This window comes from Oncorhynchus gorbuscha, unplaced genomic scaffold (genome assembly GCF_021184085.1).
Source record: "Oncorhynchus gorbuscha isolate QuinsamMale2020 ecotype Even-year unplaced genomic scaffold, OgorEven_v1.0 Un_scaffold_3567, whole genome shotgun sequence".
In the NCBI taxonomy this organism is placed as follows: domain Eukaryota; kingdom Metazoa; phylum Chordata; class Actinopteri; order Salmoniformes; family Salmonidae; genus Oncorhynchus; species Oncorhynchus gorbuscha.
Genome location: NW_025747774.1, coordinates 14,244 through 30,000, shown reverse-complemented (window position 1 = coordinate 30,000; position 15,757 = coordinate 14,244). Strand labels below are relative to the sequence as shown.

General features: G+C 48.3%; 1 protein-coding gene across 1 annotated transcript in view; it reads left to right on the top strand.

The window, feature by feature from the left end:
- Window positions 1-15,519, top strand: part of LOC124027928 (janus kinase and microtubule-interacting protein 3-like) — a 32,145-nt gene extending 16,626 nt beyond the window's left edge. The window contains exons 6-19 of the mRNA XM_046340133.1: window positions 1-4; window positions 889-1,017; window positions 3,294-3,377; window positions 3,473-3,535; window positions 3,638-3,736; window positions 4,278-4,376; window positions 5,439-5,492; window positions 6,766-6,831; window positions 7,011-7,079; window positions 7,641-7,718; window positions 8,780-8,983; window positions 14,999-15,064; window positions 15,207-15,279; window positions 15,377-15,519. The exon at window positions 1-4 is cut by the window's left edge and continues 185 nt beyond it. Coding sequence (XP_046196089.1) covers window positions 1-4; window positions 889-1,017; window positions 3,294-3,377; window positions 3,473-3,535; window positions 3,638-3,736; window positions 4,278-4,376; window positions 5,439-5,492; window positions 6,766-6,831; window positions 7,011-7,079; window positions 7,641-7,718; window positions 8,780-8,983; window positions 14,999-15,064; window positions 15,207-15,257 — 1,066 coding nt within the window. The 3' untranslated portion in view covers window positions 15,258-15,279; window positions 15,377-15,519. The remainder of the gene's footprint in view (window positions 5-888; window positions 1,018-3,293; window positions 3,378-3,472; window positions 3,536-3,637; window positions 3,737-4,277; window positions 4,377-5,438; window positions 5,493-6,765; window positions 6,832-7,010; window positions 7,080-7,640; window positions 7,719-8,779; window positions 8,984-14,998; window positions 15,065-15,206; window positions 15,280-15,376) is intronic.
- Window positions 15,520-15,757: the final 238 nt, after the last annotated feature.

Genomic DNA, 15,757 nt, shown 5'->3' with positions numbered 1-15,757 from the left:
GGAGGTAAGACCTGGAGACACACAGTTCTGCTTGTCGTGTTTAAAGGGGAGTCTGACAGAGAGAAAGAGTATGATCAAGAGAGAGGGAGAGAGGAAAGAGAAAGGTCAAGACAGAGAGAAAGAGAGGAAAGAGAACGGTCAAGACAGAGAGAAAGAGTGTGATCGAGAGAGAGAGAGGAAAGAGAGAACGATCAAGACAGAGAGAAAGAGTGTGATCGAGAGAGAGGGAGAGAGGAAAGAGAGAACGATCAAGACAGAGAGAGAGAGAGGAAAGAGAGAACGATCAAGAGAGAGAGAGAGAGAGGAAAGAGAGAACGATCAAGAGAGAGAGAGAGAGAGGAAAGAGAGAACGATCAAGACAGAGAAAGAGAGAGGAGGGAGAGAGAGAGATATATGTATGTTTTCTCGTCTGATTGCTCCCTGATGAAAGCTTGACGTTTCGACATTTGGTTTGTATCAGAACTATGAATGAATGTGGAAGTGTGTTTCCATTCTTGATATACAGCAGTCAATTACAGAAGTGTAAATATGCAACGCAACGTTTACCGAGAAGCAGACATATTGCCTGTTTCTAATGTCATCTGTTGTTTCTGATATTGTGTTATAATAACCATGGGGAGGGACAGCGACCTCTGACCTCCCTCACTGTTGTTTCTGTCTGTCTGTACATTTGCCTGTCTGTCTGTCTGCCCATCTGTCTGTCTGTCTGTCTGTCTGTCTGTCTGTCTGTCTGTCTGTCTGTCTGTCTGCCCGTCTGTCTTCCTGTCTGTCTGCCCATCTGTCTACCTGTCTTTCTGTCTCCCTGTCTTTCTGTCTGCCCATCTGTCTACCTGTCTGTCTACCTGTCTTTATTTCTACCTGTCTTTCTGTGTGCCTGTCTGCCTGTAGGGTATGATCAGGGAGGAGACAGAGATGAGGTTTCATCAGTTGACCATGGAGTACCAGGCTCTTCAGAGAGCCTATGCACTTCTACAGGAGCAGGTGGGGGGCACGTTTGATGCAGAGAAGGAAGTCAAGGTAAGAGGTGCTCTATTATGATGCCATTATCAAAACATGTATTTCATTCACTGGGCAGTAATGTATTTCAGACCACTATTCCACTGGAGGTATTGGGGTATAGTCGTATTCACCTGTCCATCATAAGTAGGACTCCTCCCAGGCCTGATTCAGCCCAGACATTCACATAAATCATGCATTGACATCCGTGAGAGAAAATGTGAGTTAAGCACGCAAGTCTCAAACCAAAATGCTGCCCTAGAGACTGAACCAGGTAGAGACTGACCAGGTAGAGACTGAACCAGGTAGAGACTGAACCAGGTAGAGACTGAACCAGGTAGAGACTGACCAGGTAGAGCCAGAATGCCGACACAGAGACTGAACCAGGTAAAAACTGAACCAGGTAGAGTCTGAACCAGGTAGAGACTGAAGCAGGTAGAGACTAACCAGGTAGAGCCAGAATGCTGTCATAGAGACTGAACCAGTTAGAGACTGAACCAGTTAGAGACTAAACCAGGTAGAGTCTGAACCAGGTAGAGTCTGAACCAGGTAGAGTCTGAACCAGGTAGAGTCTGAACCAGGTAGAGACTGAACCAGGTAGACTGAACCAGGTAGAGACTGAACCAGGTAGAGACTGCACCAGGTAGAGACATAATGCTGCCATAGAGACTGAACCAGGTAGAGCCAGAATGCTGACATAGAGACTGAACCAGGTAGAGACATAATGCTAACATAGAGACTGAACCAGGTAAAAACTGAACCAGGTAGAGACTGAACCAGGTAGAGACTGAACCAGGTAGAGACTGAACCAGGTAGATCCAGAATGCTGCCATAGAGACTGAACCAGGTAGAGACGGAACCAGGTAGAGACAGAATGCTGCCATAGAGACCGGACCAGGTAGAGACCGAACCAGGTAGAGACTGAACCAGGTAGAGACTGAACCAGGTAGAGACATAATGCTAACATAGAGACTGAACCAGGTAAAAACTGAACCAGGTAGAGACTGAACCAGGTAGAGACTGAACCAGGTAGAGACTGAACCAGGTAGATCCAGAATGCTGCCATAGAGACTGAACCAGGTAGAGACGGAACCAGGTAGAGACAGAATGCTGCCATAGAGACCGGACCAGGTAGAGACCGAACCAGGTAGAGACCGAACCAGGTAGAGACTGAACCAGGTAGAGACTGAACCAGGTAGAGACATAATGCTAACATAGAGACTGAACCAGGTAGAGACTGAACCAGGTAGAGACTGAACCAGGTAGAGACTGAACCAGGTAGAGACTGAATCAGGTAGAGACTGAACCAGGTAGATCCAGAATGCTGCCATAGAGACTGAACCAGGTAGAGACTGAACCAGGTAGAGACCGAACCAGGTAGAGACCGAACCAGGTAGAGACCGAACCAGGTAGAGACCGAACCAGGTAGAGACTGAACCAGGTAGATCCAGAATGCTGCCATAGAGACTGAACCAGGTAGAGACGGAACCAGGTAGAGACAGAATGCTGCCATAGAGACCGGACCAGGTAGAGACCGAACCAGGTAGAGACTGAACCAGGTAGAGACTGAACCAGGTAGAGACATAATGCTAACATAGAGACTGAACCAGGTAAAAACTGAACCAGGTAGAGACTGAACCAGGTAGAGACTGAACCAGGTAGAGACTGAACCAGGTAGATCCAGAATGCTGCCATAGAGACGGAACCAGGTAGAGACAGAATGCTGCCATAGAGACCGGACCAGGTAGAGACCGAACCAGGTAGAGACCGAACCAGGTAGAGACTGAACCAGGTAGAGACTGAACCAGGTAGAGACATAATGCTAACATAGAGACTGAACCAGGTAGAGACTGAACCAGGTAGAGACTGAACCAGGTAGAGACTGAATCAGGTAGAGACTGAACCAGGTAGATCCAGAATGCTGCCATAGAGACTGAACCAGGTAGAGACTGAACCAGGTAGAGACAGAATGCTGCCATAGAGACCGAACCAGGTAGAGACCGAACCAGGTAGAGACCGAACCAGGTAGAGACCGAACCAGGTAGAGACCGAACCAGGTAGAGACTGAACCAGGTAGAGACAGAATGCCGCCAAAGAGACTGAACCAGGTAAAAACTGAACCAGGTAGTGTCTGAACCAGGTAGTGTCTGAACCAGGTAGAGTCTGAACCAGGTAGAGACTGAACCAGGTAGAGAAAGAATGCTGCCATAGAGACTGAAAGAGGTAGAGAAACATATTCTACTAGCGTTTATTATCATTGTATATAACCAGTGAATGTTTTTCTCTTCACTCCACAGACAAGAGAACAGTTGCAAGCAGAGCTTATTCTCTACCAAACCAGAATACAGGACCTGGAGTGTGTTCTGTCCCAGCAAGGACAGGTGACTGGATTACACACGCACACGCACGCACGCACACACGCACGCACGCACACACACAGAGTTCTTTGTCACTGATTTCCTGTGTGTTTTTTTAGGATATGAAGTGGATCGAGGAGAAACAAGCCCTATATCAAAGAAATCAAGAACTTATAGAGAAGGTATAAAACTATTGTCCATGATATTTACCTGAAGTAATGTAATCCAGGTGTTATTGGGAACATGTGATTACATTTCCCCAGTGTTTTTCTGTCTCTTAACAGATCAAGCACGTGGAAACAGAGGAGTCACGTTTAAAAGACGAATTTCAGGACGCCAGAGACCAAAATGAACTCCTGGAGTTCCGGATCCTTGAACTTGAAGTAAGAGCCATTTGACCCCCTAGACCAATCCTCTTTCTCGGGCGCCGCCCCCTAGCCCCATCCTCTTTCTCGGGCGCCGCCCCCTAGCCCCATCCTCTTTCTCGGGCGCCGCCCCCTAGACCAATCCTCTTTCTCGGGCGCCGCCCCCTAGACCAATCCTCTTTCTCGGGCGCCGCCCCCTAGACCAATCCTCTTTCTCGGGTGCCGCCCCCTAGCCCCATCCTCTTTCTCGGGCGCCACCCCCTAGCCCAATCCTCTTTCTCGGGTGCCGCCCCCTAGCCCCATCCTCTTTCTCGGGCGCCGCCCCAAGCTTCATCCTCTCCGATCTCTATCAGGTTTCACTGAACCTTGTAAACGATTGGACAGAAAAAATTGGTGAAAAAAAATAAATCTTAATGATATTCACGTTTTTGGAAATGTATTGTCAGTTTTAGCTGTACTCGTACATACTTTAGCTAATGAAAGAGTTGCAGGCTAGTTTTACATGCCCATGGTCTCCAAGATGGGCCATCTAGTAATAATGTCATCTATCACCATCCAGGAGAGGGAGAGGAGATCTCCAGGAATCAACTTCCACAACATCCACTTCTGTGAAGGCATCAGTCCACTGCAGGTGTACTGTGAGGCCGAGGGAGTCACAGTGAGTCTATAATAATAATATCATATCTATATATATATATATATTATACTTCAGTGAAGGCATCAGTCCACTGCAGGTGGACTGTGAGGCCGAGGGAGTCACAGTGAGTCTATAATAATAATATCATATCTATATATATATATATATTATACTTCTGTGAAGGCATCAGTCCACTGCAGGTATACTGTGAGGCCGAGGGAGTCACAGTGAGTCTATAATAATAATATCATATCTATATATATATATATATATATATATATTATACTTCTGTGAAGGCATCAGTCCACTGCAGGTGTACTGTGAGGCTGAGGGAGTCACAGTGAGTCTATAATAATAATATCATATAAAAGGTGCTAGGGGGTAGAGGCTAGGAGCTAGGGACTAGGAGAGTGTCTAGGGGCCTCAAATTCTAATCTTGACCTCAAAGCCAGTTCCACTGCATTTCTTCATTGTTCCCTTCTAATCAGGGCCTGATTTAGACCTGGGACACCAGGTGGGTGATATTAATGATCAGGGCCTGATTTTGACCTGGGACACCAGGTGGGGTGATATTAATGATCAGGGCCTGATTTAGACCTGGGACACCAGGTGGGTGATATTAATGATCAGGGCCTGATTTAGACCTGGGACACCAGGTGGGTGATATTAATGATCAGGTCCTGATTTAGACCTGGGACACCAGGTGGGGTGATATTAATGATCAGGGCCTGATTTACACCTGGGCCACCAGATGGGTGATATTAATGATCAGGGCCTGATTTAGACCTGGGACACCAGATGGGGTGATATCAATGATCAGGTCCTGATTTAGACCTAGGACACCAGGTGAGTGATATTAATTATCAGGTCCTGATTTAGACCTGGGACACCAGGTGGGGTGATATTAATGATCAGGTCCTGTTTTGGCCTGGGACACCAGGTGGGTGATATTAATGATCAGGTAGAACAGACAACCAGTAGTTGTCCTCGTAGGGTCAGAGTTTAAATACCTTTGGTCTCAGGGGAGTGTTAAGGAGTTGATTTGAAGTTTAACCTGATGTTCTTGTCTCTCCTCCCTGGCAGGACATTATCATCACAGAGCTAATGAAAAAGCTAGATATACTGGGGGATAATGCCGTAAGTGTATGTTCATTTCCTATCTACATGTATGTTCATGTATGTCTGCCGCAGTCGGATCCGCTCAAACCTCACTGGACTCATTGCTCTGTCTATCTGTCTCCTCTGTGTTGATGGATCTGCTGTCTGCTTGATACTGAGTGTCTCAGTGTTGATGGATCTGCTGTCTGCTTGATACTGAGTGTCTCAGTGTTGATGGATCTGCTGTCTGCTTGATACTGAGTGTCTCCGTGTTGATGGATCTGCTGTCTGCTTGATACTGAGTGTCTCTGTGTTGATGGATCTGCTGTCTGCTTGATACTGAGTGTCTCAGTGTTGATGGATCTGATGTCTGCTTGATACTGAGTGTCTCAGTGTTGATGGATCTGATGTCTGCTTGATGCTGACTGTTGATGGATCTGCTGTCTGCTTGATACTGAGTGTCTCAGTGTTGATGGATCTGCTGTCTGCTTGATGCTGAATGTTGATGGACCTGATGTCTGCTTGATGCTGAGTGTCTCTGTGTTGATGGATCTGCTGTCTGCTTGATACTGAGTGTCTCTGTGTTGATGGATCTGCTGTCTGCTTGATACTGAGTGTCTCAGTGTTGATGGATCTGCTGTCTGCTTGATACTGAGTGTCTGACTGTTGTTGGATCTACTGTCTGCTTGATACTGAATGTCTGACTGTTGATGGATCTACTGTCTGCTTGATACTGAGTATCTCAGTGTCGATGGATCTGATGTCTGCTTGATACTGAGTGTCTCAGTGATGGATCTGATGTCTGCATGATGCTGAGTGTCTCAGTGTTGATGGATCTGATGTCTGCTTGATACTGAGTGTCTCAGTGTTGATGGATCTGCTGTCTGCTTGATGCTGACTGTTGATGGTTCTGATGTCTGCTTGATGCTGAATGTTGATGGTTCTGATGTCTGCTTGATGCTGACTGTTGATGGACCTGATGTCTGCTTGATGCTGAATGTTGATGGTTCTGATGTCTGCTTGATGCTGACTGTTGATGGATCTGATGTCTGCTTGATACTGAGTATCTCAGTGTTGATGGATCTGATGTCTGCTTGATACTGAGTGTCTCAGTGTTGATGGATCTGATGTCTGCTTGATACTGAGTATCTCAGTGTTGATGGATCTGATGTCTGCTTGATACTGAGTGTCTCAGTGTTGATGGATCTGCTGTCTGCTTGATACTGAGTGTCTCAGTGTTGATGGATCTGCTGTCTGCTTGATACTGAGTGTCTGAGTGTTGTGTTCTCCTTATGTGCCATGTACCACCCAGAACCTATCCAACGAGGAGCAGGTGGTGGCCATTCACGCCAGGACCGTCTTAACGCTAGCAGAGAGGGTAGTTATATTCTCAGCAACTTACATTTCAAAAGGCTGTTTTTGAATCTTTGTTTGTTTGAATGCCAGCCTTGTCTTTGAATCCCTGTCGTACAGTAGGCTTTGCATCATTGAGTTAATGAGATAAAGTAATGTTTTATTCCCAGCTGAATATCCCAGTTTATTATCTTCTCCTTTCAGTGGCTTGAGAATATAGAGGTCACCAAAACAGCTTTAGCACAGAAAAGGATGGACATTGAAAGTGAGAAGGTAAATGGCTGATCTATATTTTATTTTTTAACCCTTCTTATTTAGCATGTTGCTCAAGATGTTTAATATGTTGCTGATGCATGGAAGTATGTGTTATGTGCTTTGAGTGCATTGGGCAACTGGCAATATATTGTAGCCTGACCTACAGTATTTAACAGACAACTTATATGAATGGATGAATGAATGAATGGATGGATGAATGGATGGATGAATGAATGAATGGATGGATGAATGGATGGATGGATGGATGAATGAATGAATGGATGGATGAATGGATGGATGGATGGATGAATGAATGAATGGATGGATGAATGGATGAATGGATGAATGAATGAATGGATGGATGAATGGATGGATGGATGAATGAATGAATGGATGGATGAATGGATGAATGGATGGATGAATGAATGAATGGATGAATGGATGGATGAATGAATGGATGAATGGATGAATGGATGGATGAATGGATGAATGGATGGATGAATGGATGGATGAATGAATGATTTTGTATGAATCTTCAGTTGGAGTTGGCTGGATGATCAGGTTGTGTGTTCTCTGCAGCATGTGTTCAGTAAACAGAAAGGCTATCTGGATGAGGAGTTGGACTACAGGAAACAGTCCATGGCTCAGGCTCACAAGGTGAGACATTTCAAATGGACCCAAATGTTCCAGGAAAAAAAAACTTGCCTTTTGTAAAACTAACAATCGCGCTCTGGATAAGAGCATCAGTGCTTCTACACCTGCATTGCTTTCTGTTTGGGGGTTTAAGGCCGGGTTTCTGTACAGCACTTTGTGACATCAGCTGATGTAAGAAGGGCTTTATAAATACATTTGATTGATATCTGCTAAATGACTAAAGTGAAAATATACAATGAGTGCACAAAACATTAAGAACACCTTCCAACTATTGAGTTGCATCCACCTTTTTGTCCTCATGACAGACTCGGTTCATCGGGGCAAAGTGTCAGAAGAATTCCCCAGGGATGCTGGCCCAATGCTTCCCATAGTTGTCATGTTGGCTAGATGTCCTTTGGGTCGGTGGACCATTCTTGATACACATGAAAAACCCAGCAGCATTGTAGTTCTTGACTCAAACCGGTGCGCCTGGCACCTACTACCATACCCCGTTCAAAGGCACTTAAATTTTTGTCTTGCTTAAATCAATTGAGACATGGATTGTGTATGGCACACATACATAATCCATGTCTCAATTGTCTCAAGGCTTAAATCCTTGTTTAACCAGTCTCCTCCCCTTCGTCTACACTGATTTGAAGTGGATTTAACAAGTGATATCAATAAGGGATCATAGCTTTCACCTGGATTCACCTGGTCAGTCTGTGTCATGGAAAGAGCAGGTGTTCTTAATGTTTTATATACTCAGTGTATAAGTTTTTACGGAAAACATTGAGCCAGTGGATCACATTGTCCACCCACTGACTAGCTGCAGCTATGCCCTCTTGTGGTCGTTAGGTGTAACACCAACGACCTTGTCTCCTTTCTCTGCCCTCTCTCCCCATCCCTCCCTCCCTCCCTCCTTCCCCTCTCTCCCTATCCTTCCCTCCCTCCCTCCCTCCCTCCCCTCTCTCCCCATCCTTCCCTCCCTCCCTCCCCTCTCTCCCTATCCCTCCCTCCCCTCTCTCCCTATCCCTCCCTCCCTCCCCTCTCTCCCCATCCTTCCATCCCTCCCTCCCTCCCTCCAGAGGATCTTGGAGCTAGAGGCAATGCTGTTTGATGCCCTGCAACAGGATGCGGGGGCCAAGATGTCAGAGATGCTGTCGGACGACGAGAGGGAGACACTGCGTCGGGCGGTGGAGCAGTGGAAGAGAGGAGTCATGATGGAGCTCAGAGAGAGGGACTCACAGATCCTCAGGGAGAGAATGGACATGCTACAGCACTCACAGCAGGTGAGAGGATGGAGCTGTGAGAGGATGGAGCTGGTACTGGTAGACGATGGAGCTGGTAGAGGATGGAGCTGGTACTGGTAGAGGATGGAGCTGGTAGAGGATGGAGCTGGTAGAGGATGGAGCTGGTAGAGGATGGAGCTGGTAGAGGATGGAGCTGGTAGAGGATGGAGCTGGTAGAGGATGGAGCTGGTAGAGGATGGAGCTGGTAGAGGATGGAGCTGGTAGAGGATGGAGATGGTAGAGGATGGAGATGGTAGAGGATGGAGCTGGTACTGATAGAGGATGGAGCTGGTACTGATAGAGGATGGAGCTGGTACTGATAGAGGATGGAGCTGGTACTGATAGAGGATGGAGCTGGTACTGATAGAGGATGGAGCTGGTACTGATAGAGGATGGAGCTGGTAGAGGATGGAGCTGGTAGAGGATGGAGCTGGTAGAGGATGGAGCTGGTAGAGGATGGAGCTGGTAGAGGATGGAGCTGGTAGAGGATGGAGCTGGTAGAGGATGGAGCTGGTAGAGGATGGAGCTGGTAGAGGATGGAGCTGGTAGAGGATGGAGATGGTAGAGGATGGAGCTAGTACTGGTAGAGGATGGAGCTGGTAGAGGATGGAGCTGGTACTGATAGAGGATGGAGCTGGTACTGATAGAGGATGGAACTGGTACTGATAGAGGATGGAACTGGTACTGATAGAGGATGGAGCTGGTAGAGAATGGAGCTGGTAGAGGATAGAGCTGGTACTGGTAGAGGATGGAGCTGGTACTGGTAGAGGATGGAGCTGGTACTGGTAGAGGATGGAGCTGGTAGAGGATGGAGCTGGTAGAGGATGGAGCTGGTAGAGGATGGAGCTGGTAGAGGATGGAGCTGGTAGAGATAGAGGATGGAGCTGGTACTGGTAGAGGATGGAGCTGGTACTGGTAGAGGATGGAGCTGGTACTGGTAGAGGATGGAGCTGGTACTGGTAGAGGATGGAGCTGGTAGAGGATGGAGCTGGTACTGGTAGAGGATGGAGCTGGTACTGGTAGAGGATGGAGCTGGTAGAGGATGGAGCTGGTACTGATAGAGGATGGAGCTGGTACTGGTAGAGGATGGAGCTGGTAGAGGATGGAGCTGGTACTGATAGAGGATGGAGCTGGTAGAGGATGGAGCTGGTAGAGGATGGAGCTGGTAGAGGATAGAGCTGGTACTGATAGAGGATGGAGCTGGTACTGGTAGAGAATGGAGCTGGTAGAGGATGGAGCTGGTAGAGAATGGAGCTGGTACTGGTAGAGGATGGAGCTGGTAGAGGATGGAGCTGGTACTGGTAGAGGATGGAGCTGGTACTGGTAGAGAATGGAGCTGGTACTGGTAGAGGATGGAGCTGGTACTGGTAGAGGATGGAGCTGGTAGAGGATGGAGCTGGTAGAGGATGGAGCTGGTAGAGGATGGAGCTGGTAGAGGATGGAGCTGGTAGAGGATGGAGCTGGTAGAGGATGGAGCTGGTAGAGGATGGAGCTGGTAGAGGATGGAGCTGGTAGAGGATGGAGCTGGTAGAGGATGGAGCTAGTAGAGGATGGAGCTAGTAGAGGATAGAGCTGGTACTGGTAGAGGATGGAGCTGGTACTGGTAGAGGATGGAGCTGGTACTGGTAGAGGATGGAGCTGGTAGAGGACGGAGCTGGTAGAGGACGGAGCTGGTAGAGGACGGAGCTGGTAGAGGACGGAGCTGGTAGAGGACGGAGCTGGTAGAGGACGGAGCTGGTAGAGGACGGAGCTGGTAGAGGACGGAGCTGGTAGAGGACGGAGCTGGTAGAGGACGGAGCTGGTAGAGGACGGAGCTGGTAGAGGACGGAGCTGGTAGAGGACGGAGCTGGTAGAGGACGGAGCTGGTAGAGGACGGAGCTGGTAGAGGACGGAGCTGGTAGAGGACGGAGCTGGTAGAGGACGGAGCTGGTAGAGGATGGAGCTGGTACTGGTAGAGGATGGAGCTGGTAGAGGATGGAGCTGGTACTGGTAGAGGATGGAGCTAGTAGAGGATGGAGCTAGTACTGGTAGAGGACGGAGCTGGTAGAGGATGGAGCTGGTAGAGGATAGAGCTGGTAGAGGATAGAGCTGGTAGAGGATAGAGCTGGTACTGGTAGAGGATGGAGCTGGTACTGGTAGAGGATGGAGCTGGTACTGGTAGAGGATAGAGCTGGTACTGATAGAGGATGGAGCTGGTAGAGGATGGAGCTGGTACTGGTAGAGGATGGAGCTGGTACTGGTAGAGGATGGAGCTGGTACTGGTAGAGGATGGAGCTGGTAGAGGATGGAGCTGGTAGAGGATGGAGCTGGTAGAGGATGGAGCTGGTAGAGGATAGAGCTGGTACTGATAGAGGATGGAGCTGGTACTGATAGAGGATGGAGCTGGTAGAGGATGGAGCTGGTAGAGGATGGAGCTGGTAGAGGATGGAGCTGGTAGAGGATGGAGCTGGTAGAGGATGGAGCTGGTAGAGGATAGAGCTGGTAGAGGATAGAGCTGGTAGAGGATAGAGCTGGTAGAGGATAGAGCTGGTAGAGGATAGAGCTGGTACTGATAGAGGATGGAGCTGGTACTGGTAGAGGATGGAGCTGGTACTGATAGAGGATGGAGCTGGTAGAGGATGGAGCTGGTAGAGGATAGAGCTGGTACTGATAGAGGATAGAGCTGGTACTGATAGAGGATGGAGCTGGTAGAGGATAGAGCTGGTACTGATAGAGGATAGAGCTGGTACTGATAGAGGATGGAGCTGGTACTGGTAGAGGATGGAGCTGGTACTCATAGAGGATGGAGCTGGTAGAGGATGGAGCTGGTACTGGTAGAGGATGGAGCTGGTAGAGGATGGAGCTGGTAGAGGATAGAGCTGGTACTGATAGAGGATGGAGCTGGTACTGGTAGAGGATGGAGCTGGTACTCATAGAGGATGGAGCTTGTAGAGGATGGAGCTGGTACTGGTAGAGGATGGAGCTGGTAGAGGATGGAGCTGGTAGAGGATGGAGCTGGTAGAGGATGGAGCTGGTAGAGGATGGAGCTGGTAGAGGATGGAGCTGGTAGAGGATGGAGCTGGTAGAGGATGGAGCTGGTAGAGGATGGAGCTGGTACTGATAGAGGATGGAGCTGGTACTGGTAGAGGATGGAGCTGGTACTGGTAGAGGATGGAGCTGGTAGAGGATGGAGCTGGTAGAGGATAGAGCTGGTACTCATAGAGGATGGAGCTGGTAGAGGATGGAGCTGGTACTGGAAGAGGATGGAGCTGGTAGAGGATGGAGCTGATAGAGGATAGAGCTGGTACTGATAGAGGATGGAGCTGGTACTGGTAGAGGATGGAGCTGGTAGAGGATGGAGCTGGTAGAGGATGGAGCTGGTAGAGGATAGAGCTGGTACTGATAGAGGATGGAGCTGGTACTGATAGAGGATGGAGCTGGTACTGGTAGAGGATGGAGCTGGTACTGATAGAGGATGGAGCTGGTAGAGGATGGAGCTGGTACTGGTAGAGGATGGAGCTGGTACTGATAGAGGATGGAGCTGGTACTGATAGAGGATGGAGCTGGTAGAGGATGGAGCTGGTACTGATAGAGGATGGAGCTGGTACTGATAGAGGATGGAGCTGGTACTGATAGAGGATGGAGCTGGTACTGATAGAGGATGGAGCTGGTACTGGTAGAGGATGGAGCTGGTAGAGGATGGAGCTGGTAGAGGATGGAGCTGGTAGAGGATAGAGCTGGTTCTGATAGAGGATGGAGCTGGTACTGGTAGAGGAACGAGCTGGTACTGGTAGAGGATGGAGCTGGTAGAGGATGGAGCTGGTACTGATAGAGGATGGAGCTGGTACTGGTAGAGGATGGAGCTGGTAGAGGATGGAGCTGGTAGAGGATAGAGCTGGTTCTGATAGAGGATGGAGCTGGTACTGGTAGAGGAACGAGCTGGTACTGATAGAGGATAGAGCTGGTAGAGGATAGAGCTGGTAGAGGATGGAGCTGGTAGAGGATGGAGCTGGTAGAGGATAGAGCTGGTAGAGGATAGAGCTGGTACTGATAGAGGATAGAGCTGGTACTGATAGAGGATGGAGCTGGTACTCATAGAGGATGGAGCTGGTAGAGGATGGAGCTGGTACTGGAAGAGGATGGAGCTGGTAGAGGATGGAGCTGATAGAGGATAGAGCTGGTACTGATAGAGGATGGAGCTGGTACTGGTAGAGGATGGAGCTGGTAGAGGATGGAGCTGGTAGAGGATGGAGCTGGTAGAGGATAGAGCTGGTACTGATAGAGGATAGAGCTGGTACTGATAGAGGATGGAGCTGGTACTGATAGAGGATGGAGCTGGTACTGGTAGAGGATGGAGCTGGTACTGATAGAGGATGGAGCTGGTAGAGGATGGAGCTGGTACTGATAGAGGATGGAGCTGGTACTGATAGAGGATGGAGCTGGTAGAGGATGGAGCTGGTACTGATAGAGGATGGAGCTGGTACTGATAGAGGATGGAGCTGGTACTGATAGAGGATGGAGCTGGTACTGATAGAGGATGGAGCTGGTACTGGTAGAGGATGGAGCTGGTAGAGGATGGAGCTGGTAGAGGATGGAGCTGGTAGAGGATGGAGCTGGTAGAGGATAGAGCTGGTTCTGATAGAGGATGGAGCTGGTACTGGTAGAGGAACGAGCTGGTACTGGTAGAGGATGGAGCTGGTAGAGGATAGAGCTGGTACTGATAGAGGATAGAGCTGGTACTGATAGAGGATGGAGCTGGTACTGGTAGAGGATGGAGCTGGTAGAGGATGGAGCTGGTAGAGGATGGAGCTGGTAGAGGATAGAGCTGGTACTGATAGAGGATGGAGCTGGTACTGATAGAGGATGGAGCTGGTACTGGTAGAGGATGGAGCTGGTACTGATAGAGGATGGAGCTGGTAGAGGATGGAGCTGGTACTGATAGAGGATGGAGCTGGTAGAGGATGGAGCTGGTACTGATAGAGGATGGAGCTGGTACTGATAGAGGATGGAGCTGGTAGAGGATGGAGCTGGTACTGATAGAGGATGGAGCTGGTACTGATAGAGGATGGAGCTGGTACTGGTAGAGGATGGAGCTGGTAGAGGATGGAGCTGGTAGAGGATAGAGCTGGTTCTGATAGAGGATGGAGCTGGTACTGGTAGAGGAACGAGCTGGTACTGATAGAGGATAGAGCTGGTAGAGGATAGAGCTGGTAGAGGATAGAGCTGGTAGAGGATGGAGCTGGTAGAGGATGGAGCTGGTAGAGGATGGAGCTGGTAGAGGATGGAGCTGGTAGAGGATGGAGCTGGTAGAGGATGGAGCTGGTAGAGGATGGAGCTGGTAGAGGATAGAGCTGGTACTGATAGAGGATGGAGCTGGTACTGGTAGAGGATGGAGCTGGTAGAGGATGGAGCTGGTAGAGGATGGAGCTGGTACTGATAGAGGATGGAGCTGGTAGAGGATGGAGCTGGTAGAGGATGGAGCTGGTAGAGAACCCTACAGTCCATTCCCCAGGGAGATCCTCCTTCTTCAGCTACCCTACAGTCCATTCCCCAGGGAGAATATCCTTCCTCAGCTACCCTACAGTCCATTCCCCATGGAGATTCTCCTTCCTCAGCTACCCTACAGTCCATTCCCCAGGGAGATTCTCCTTCCTCAGCTACCCTACAGTCCATTCCCCAGGGAGATCCTTTCTCCCTCAGCTACCCTACAGTCCATTCCCCAGGGAGATTATCCTTCCTCAGCTACCCTACAGTCCATTCCCCAGGGAGATTCTCCTTCCTCAGCTACCCTACAGTCCATTCCCCAGGGAGATTATCCTTCCTCAGCTACCCTACAGTCCATTCCCCAGGGAGAATATCCTTCCTCAGCTACCCTACAGTCCATTCCCCAGGGAGATTCTCCTTCCTCAGCTACCCTACAGTCCATTCCCCAGGGAGATTCTCCTTCCTCAGCTACAGTATAGCAATGCTAAACATTTCTCTAATCTGATTTGACTTGTTCTCCACCTTATTGTTCCTCCTGTTTTTCATGTCCAGAGAATCAAAGAGCTGGAGGAATGGATAGCAGCTCAGAAAAGACAGATAAAGGAACTAGAAGAAAAGGTACATACACTGTGTTGTATTGTTCAATTTATTTAGATGGAATCTGACTTGGAGTATAAATGCTACAAATTGCTGTTTTTTTATCTGTCTGACAAAATAAATGACTCCTTTCTCTCCATTCTCTTCTTTTCAATTCGTTCAGTTTTTATTTTTATTTTTGTTTTTTTCTTTAGCCTTCATTCTTTGGTCATAGTTCTCCAGGGAAGCCAGAGCAAGTATGTCTTTTAAAAAATCTAAATGTCTGTTTTATTTTAGCTATTCAAATAATAAATTAGGCTATATACTGTGCATGATATCATATTTTCCTTTCAGTTCACAGGTTTCCAGATTGTCTTGTACATTGTGTTCAAGAGGACAGGATTTGGAATCCAAGATGGCTCCCAGAAGACTTCTTCACACGAGAAACCAGTCAACTATGCTGCAACACTGACTTTAGATAGAATTCTATCACCATGTTTTTTTCACGTTTTTTTTAAAAGGACAAAAAAAAACGTTTTTTTATTTTTTATTTTTTACTTCAGTAACCTTTTTAAACCTGACTGCTGTCCCTCGTTAGTGATGATGATGATGACGTCTCTATGGAAGAGTTCCTCTCTATGGATGAAGATGTCAGTGGAATTGAAGAACTCTTAATAAATGGGAGTGATTTGTGTCTTCTTTTCCCTGCTGAGCAGGTGGTGCTCTGGTCGCTTC